We start from the raw sequence: 7,624 nt of genomic DNA, 5'->3' as shown, positions 1-7,624 counted from the left end.
TCAGACAGCTGTTTAAGTGCCAGTGAACAAAGAAATAAAGTTATTACAGGTTCAAAGGTATATTATGTAATTTTTCCACATTAAAATGTCAAAAAGGTCAGCCCAAGGTGAAATTAATTTTTTAAATTTTGAACTGACATTATCTCAAAAGTTTCCCATGATGTTCAAACCCCAAAAAATACGCAATTTAATTAATGTTAAAGGTGTGTTTTACTTGTGAATATCGTCATATAACCTTTACTCCTGATGATGAACCAGGTTTTGAAGAGTTAAAAATGTATGGTTAGTGGTAACATTTGCACAGTATTAAGCACAAACTCAACACAGTGCAGTTTTATTTAAACTGGAGCAAGTTGCTTTAGTTTTTTAAAAATACACATTAAAAAATTAACACTTTTTTGGTTGTTGTTGCAATTTTCCCCTACCGTAATATATATTTTTTAAAAGCCTAAGAGGTTTTTTTGGTTTTTTTTTACAAAAGTTGTGGAGAAATCAGGCATTTTAGACCGCAACAATCCCTCTAAAAAAAGCCAGAGAAATCCAGGAGGGACTGATTGTGTGTTTAAAGCATTTTTGTAATCCTGATACGATCTAAGTTCACGCAGCATAAAAACAGATGGCAAGAACAAGCTCACTTATTTAGAAAAAAAGTTTATTTTTTGCTTATGAATGTCTTTTTTTCCCCAAACCAGTTGTATTAATACCTCACTTGAAATACTAAAGAACCCGTAATGTTACATTTTATGACATAAATTCACATTTTATACCGTGACAGTTAAGTGCGTTAGTTGCTAACTGAAGAAAACCTAAGCACCAACAGAAAAGTGAGTGAGACTCTGAGGTGATGTACTGGCAGCACAGACGCAGCGCTCTGTGCCACGGCTGAAGAAAGAGCCTCTTTCACTCGGACCCACGCACTGGAATTACAGCAGGAGATGAGACTGCGAGCGTGTCCACAGCTCGCAGTCTAATCCAGCTCTCCACAGTCTGTGATAGTGATCCTCTTGGAGGGTCGCCCAGACCGTGAACCCAGAGCCTCCATTTTCTTGACCACGTCCATCCCCTCCTTCACAATGCCAAAGACAACATGCCTGCCATCCAGCCTGGATGAAGAAAGAGGAGGTTTATTATCGCTGCCCCCGGACTGTGAGACAATCCACGATGCGCCCAGCAGGGTTTGACTGACGGCTTTCTGTTGGGTGATGCCACTTTTTCTGCGCCGGTTCTGCTATTTTAGGCCAACGTTCAAATCCTCACAGATCTTTTGTTTTGCTACAAGAACTCACAGCTTCCAATAATAGTTATATTCCCAGCAGTGTGGGAAAAATCCTCTGAAACAGCATTTTCACAAAAACTGGACATGACTAAATGCATATTTAGAAAGCTACAGCCTTCCAAAGAAGGAAGAAATCTGCATCAGATTACTACTTTCAAAGAAGGGTGTAAATTAAAAAGACACTTTTTGTGAGGAGCATAGACTGTGTGAATAATGGCCATCGATACTGAGACATCACACATTGGTTTGTGGACTGCTGTTTAAGGCTGCCCCTTGGAAGTCGGACGATCACAATCGAAATAGGTTGCTCCAAGTCGAGCAGTCGTTTTTTTCTGTGTGGTGTTCTTCTGGGGATAGTTTGGTTCCCAGATTTTGCTGCAGAGTGAGTGCTCTTGACTTTCACACTACTCTTTGCAGCTGCGGACGGGCAGGCAGCGGCACAGAGGGAGAGCGTGACTGCAGCGTCAGGTGAAGAGGTGGTAAATTTACAGCTCACAGCAAGTTCATCTTAAAGAGTCTGTGGCTTTTATTGATATTTAATGTTGGCAATAAATGTTGTTGCTCATGTGCGATCCATCCTTGGTGCTGTTAGCTTGTTTGCTATATGACGTGAATGCTGCTGTGGAGCCCATTCAAACTTTAAAACTTTGTACTGAAAACAAAATGAATCGTCGATATTCATATTGAAATGCCAAATCTGATCCTCAGTCAGGTACAGCCCTCCTGCCGTTAGGAAGCCTTGAGTTCAGCATTTCGGCTGTTGTCATCTTCTTTTTTTGAAGCCAGAAGTGACCATGTTTGAATGAGAGGGTGGAGCTGTGGAGGAGCGAGGGGCGGATCTGACGGTAGCAGACAGCCTGTCACTCAGGTGGCCCCGCCTTTAAATTTGCATAACTTTATTTACACGACGTAGGAGAAGTTTTAACGGATTCAGTGTGGACAGAAAGCAACGCCACAGTCAGACGATTGTGAGATGTTAAGTTGTAAAATTCGGTATATCAGTCCGGTGTTTGGCTTAATAACAAACCGGTTAGACATTTTTTACATCAGCCGAACCCTACAGGAGACGCAACAATAATGGCTGCTGTCTTTGTCCGTGTTGTGTTGGACTTTAAAGCTGTGCACCTGCATCCAAATCCTGAGCTATTTTTGTTTGTCCTGATTTTTGTGTTTGCATATGAAGAATTTCAAGTTTTCACGCGACATAAACACATTTCTTTTAATCTGTACTTTAAAATACACAGATGTAATTATAAAATAAATCAGCACGTACCATTCTGTTTTGGTGGTGCAGATGAAGAACTGGGATCCGTTGGTGTTGGGTCCAGCGTTGGCCATAGACAAGATACCTACAATACAGCAATACTGAAGTTATTATTTCAAAACACGTCACACATTTATCTTAAAGTGCCATTTCCTGTTGAGGAACTCAAGAAAAACTATGTTGATTTCCAAATTGGCATTTTGTGAGCGTAGTATTCCTTTAAAACATGGCCGCAGAGTTAACATTCACCTGAGCTACAAAGAAAAGTAAATAGACAAATTTAACCTCATGGACACAGGAGACATTTGGACATGTCACAGCAGGGAGAGCTCGAGTGTAAATAATACAATAACTGATGGCTGAATTCCATTTAGCTGCTGAGTTTCAGAGTCCTGGTATTACAATCCCTGTCAGGACTTACTGGGACACTTCATAGAAAACAGCCATTGTTAATGTTATTAGTAACATCTGTGCTTCTACTATAACAAGTCTACATTTCTGTTTTGAAAAGACACACCGAGGGAAACAAATTTCATCATCATCTAAAACTCCACAACGGTAATTCAGAACAGATCATTCAAACACTAGTTGCATTGTGCTGCCACCTGGTGGTTAAAATGAGCAAAACAAACTGAGTTGTCCCTAATTTCCTTTTGACTAACCCTTTGAAATCTGAGCTATTTGGCTTGATTTCTTTCAAAAACACGGGGAAGTTAGGAGTTACAGGAAAATTAAAAAAAGGCGAGGAAAACGGTAAAAATTAAAATTAAAATAATAATTAAAAAAAAAACAGGAAAAGTGAGCAAAACAAATAAAAATGGATAACAGAGTTAAAAATAATAATAATGATACATATATTTTCTGGACAGTCTGTCCTTTAAAAAAAGATTATAAACTACTAATAATTTCTACCTCAATCTTGCTCTTTCTCTCCCTAAAAAAAAACAAAACAAAAAAAAACCAACCCAAAATAATTATAATAATACTAACTTTCAGGTCATTTGCTTGTCCCCTTTCCCTAATTTCTTGCACTTTGTAAGACATCTCTCATTCCAGGTTTCAAAAGGTTAAATTTTGAGTGACCCTCTTAAAGACGGTGCTCACACTGGCCACGGATTTTCTTAATCCTTAACATTTCTGTCAACATGTTCAGTATTTCATTTGTTCCTGGTGTTTGATTTGGGCTCCGGACAAAATGAAAATATGTGCCAACCTGGTTTCAAATACTTTGCTGTTGAGAAAACTTCCTGAAAATCACCAGCTGATCTGTCCGCCAAAAATACTGCAGCTACTCCAGTGTGACTCTCAAAGCATTTGCACTGTCCCGTGTAGTGTCACAGCGCCCCGTCTGTCCCACAGCGCCGTTAAATCTCATTACACTCTGGAGTGATTCAGCCAACTATGTTAATGCTGCTGTTTGTTACATCAGAGGAAAGATTTGAACGGTTGGAGCACGAACCTGAATCGCCCTGAACGTATTTAAGAAAAATGGGAATTTGACATTCTGCGTCTGGAAACGTAGTCGAGATGATTACCAGGTCCAGTGTGCTTCAGCTTGAAGTTCTCATCAGGAAATTTCAATCCGTAGATCGACTTCCCTCCGGTTCCATTGTGGTTTGTGAAATCTCCACCCTGAAAAGATAACACATCACTGTCTTCACTGTAACAGCTGCAATGCTGGACGCAAAAAAGACACTAAAGAAAAGGAAAAAACCTACCTGGCACATGAAATCAGGGATCACTCTGTGGAAAGTGGATCCCTTGTAACCAAAGCCCTGTTCGCCCGTGCACAGCGCTCTGAAGTTCTCTGCAACAAAGATTTGTGTCAAAGTCTCTCCACAACGAATACACAGGTCGGCGATTCCTCAAGCAGCAACAAAATACAAAAAAACTGTATCCCAATTATCTTTTTCTCAGAAAGTTTAAGAAAAAACTACTTATTTTAACTTGAAAATAGTGAGTGTGCTTACTTTTGTTAAGTTGACTGAATTTGAAAGATAAGTTGAAGGACTATAACATGATCTTAATGTGTCTTCTCAAGTTTAATCAACTTAAAAATGTAACTTTTTAAAGTTAAAACACAGTTTGTTTTTACAGATTAGTTGCTTTTTAGGGCTGGTATCAATCTTACATCAATACCTCTATAAACCAAACAAAAAGTATCCAAAGCATCAGGTATCACAAACTTTTAAGTACGAAAAGGTGGAATTGAATATCTGCTGAAATTCATAATCTTGATTATTTGATCTTGATCAGGGAGATCACAACTAAAATAAAAAATCTTTGGATTTTTTCACATACGGCTGTTTGTGTCGAGACAAAATGTAACGTTTGAAAGTTACGGCTTCTTTTGTGAGAGTAAAGGTTGTTTATTTTGGTAGAAAAACATGTTAGAATTTTCAAAATAAGGTGCCAAAATGTATTATGTTGGCACTGATATTAAAAGTAAGGTATTGAATTTGCAGTAACACCTCAAAAATTTGAAACCATGCCAAGCTGTACGCTTTCTGACGCGTGATGTCAGTCACATACGACATTTCTCGTCTTGACATCAAGTCAGCCAACACCCTCTCACACACAGGAGGAAACATTTTGGGTGTGCTGGCTGCTCAAAACACCATGAAAAGAGCTCTTCATGTATGATTAATGTGTTTTAGAAATTCTGAAATTTATATTAGGGATAACAGTGTAGAAACACATATTTTTCCATACTCCGTTTTCTGTTTTTCGTACTAATCAAGGCCTGGAAAATACTCAAATTAAATTCCATACTTTTTATACTGCGCAGGAATCCTGTAAATGAAAATAGAGGAGTAACTTTCAATTACATCAACTAATCAGTCAGAAAAATGGGAGTTGATTTACTTTCACACAGCCCTGAATAATCACATAAGTGTCAAACAGCAAAATGATCTCTGACTGCAGCCACAGTCAGTAAAAGTACTCATTCATTCATCATATGATGTTTTGGGATAAATATTAATAATGTTATTGTTAATGTGCATGTTGCATTTTACTGCTGTAAGGTAGGAGTTTAAATGGTTGGATTAAGTCTGACTACTTGATATAATTTTGGGGTATTTTAATCTACAGAAATGCATAAAGCGAATGAATAAGTCTGTGTGGGCGCAACATCTCATGCGATGACAAACGTATGTGACTTAGTTTAACTTGTGGAGGAGTAACTTCAACAGGGTGAAATGATGACAGTTGATTTCTTAAAGAAACGATGACGTAACATACAATATGAAATGTATTGTATTGTAATTATGAAAAAAAGTCTATAGAAATGCATCAAAGTCTATAAGGGACTGTTTGTTACTTATTAAAGGAGGTAGAGGTTAGTTTTTAAGACCTGACCCTTTCATGTTTGAAATCAGAGCCTCTGTATTATTTATTATTATTACAAATGTATTTATTTTAAATTTTAAATAAGCCATATAATAAAGGGATTTACTGAAATAACAATTTTAAGCTCAGATTTGTTTATGTTTTTTTTTTTAGCTGACTGAAGCATTTGTTTTGCATGATGTGTCCAAAGACTGTCAGAAATGTGAAAATCCAACGCTAATTTCTCAATTTACAGCTTCTGGCTATTATAAATAATGTAATTGTGGCAAAAATAAATAAATAAATGAATAAACACAGCCTTATATATCTCCCTTCCCTAAGGCAAAATAGAAAACATGCACATTTTTCCAGTACGTACTTTTTTTTTTTAAAGTGCATCCCCTGTTTTGCACCGTCCCCGCTCCTCTCATAAATAACGAACAGTCCCTAAATCTTAACTTTTCATGTGCACCAGTTGCACCAGGTTAAAAATAAAACTGAAACACTCTGAAAGTACTTGTACTGACCTGCGGTCTTTGGCACGACTTCAGCGTTGAGCTGCAAAAGACAAAACGCCTCAGGGTCAAATGTGAACAACTTGTCCTCTGCTCACAGACCGTCAGAGACCGGGACCGGGACCGGACACCGGACGGCTGTAAAGACTTTTGAATTTTGTCTCAAAAGCAAATATTACCAAACCGAAAATAAAAGCCAGTGCTGTTTTTATCTCACCTCAAAGGTAACCCTGCCGAGAGGCTCGTTGTTTGCAGAAATGTCAAAATAAACCGTCGGGTTTTTGTTGGCAGTCGCGGGGCCGCTGCTGTACAGGCGCGCGGCGGTAAACGCCAGCGAACAAAACTTTACTCTGTTTGATAAAAGCAACATTTTCAAGGATAATGTGGCTCAGTTGGTGCACTCCGGTCGGCAGCGGACAAGTGTCACGCTCAGTCACGCTTATGAGAGAGGAGGAAGTTTTTCAACCACGACCGGAAGCACATTTTGTCTTTGAGCGGCGCTGGTTAAAGTATCGCGAGATTACCACTATGATACATAAATGGGGGATTACACCATTACGCATAAGGTTAAAAAGACATTTTTTTTTTGTTCAACTAATTTTATTAATGAGAAATTCCTCATTCATAAGCAGCGATGGGCAGACTCCGAATCAGACATTGGACTTTTTTTTTTTTTTTTTTTTTTTAAATCAAGAACTACAACAATGGCACCTCAAAAAGTCACCTTCAGAATAAAGGACATTTTCCTTTTTTTTTTTTTTTTTCTTTTTCTTTTGTTAATTTAATTCCGTTTCGGTTTCATTTGTATCTGTAGCTGCAACAGTAATTTCTTATTTTAATGGTGACATCATAGTGTTTAATAGCCAATCACAGTGCAGGATGGACAAAGATCACAAACACTTGATTGATTTTATCGGTTTTTTAAAATGAAAATATGTTAAAAAGAGCAGACTCCCTGTAAATATGTACCTCATGTATAATTTTTTTTAAATGTAATGTTGTTTCTTAAATAAATAAGCAAATTAATACTAATAATATTAATAAAATAATAATAATAATTATTATTATTATTAGTTCCTTGTTTTTAGTTTTGTTTTTACTTTCCCATGTTTATTTATGCTACTTTTAGGTAATATTCTTGTAATTTTTTATCAATTTCTTGCAAATTTTGGGGGATCATTACCTCTTAAATTGCTCATTGCCTTCTTCCCATTATTATGAAAGAAATTAAGTCAATTT

General features: G+C 37.3%; 1 protein-coding gene across 1 annotated transcript; it reads right to left on the bottom strand.

Annotated features, from left to right (window-relative positions):
• Window positions 1-635: 635 nt before the first annotated feature.
• On the bottom strand, window positions 636-6,858 carry LOC121958825 (peptidyl-prolyl cis-trans isomerase A). The gene is made up of 6 exons (XM_042507965.2): window positions 6,603-6,858; window positions 6,398-6,428; window positions 4,259-4,347; window positions 4,076-4,172; window positions 2,550-2,625; window positions 636-1,103 (listed from the first exon to the last, which is right to left on the bottom strand). The coding sequence occupies exons 1-6, from the start codon at window positions 6,753-6,755 to the stop codon at window positions 968-970; spliced, it is 582 nt and encodes a 193-aa protein (XP_042363899.1). The 5' UTR covers window positions 6,756-6,858; the 3' UTR covers window positions 636-967.
• Between the last annotated feature and the right edge of the window lie 766 nt (window positions 6,859-7,624).

This window comes from Plectropomus leopardus, chromosome 19, assembly GCF_026936395.1.
Source record: "Plectropomus leopardus strain MGB_pleo_1.0 chromosome 19, ASM2693639v1, whole genome shotgun sequence".
In the NCBI taxonomy this organism is placed as follows: domain Eukaryota; kingdom Metazoa; phylum Chordata; class Actinopteri; order Perciformes; family Serranidae; genus Plectropomus; species Plectropomus leopardus.
Note: the sequence above shows the minus strand (reverse complement) of the source record. Positions and strands in the feature narration are given on the sequence as shown.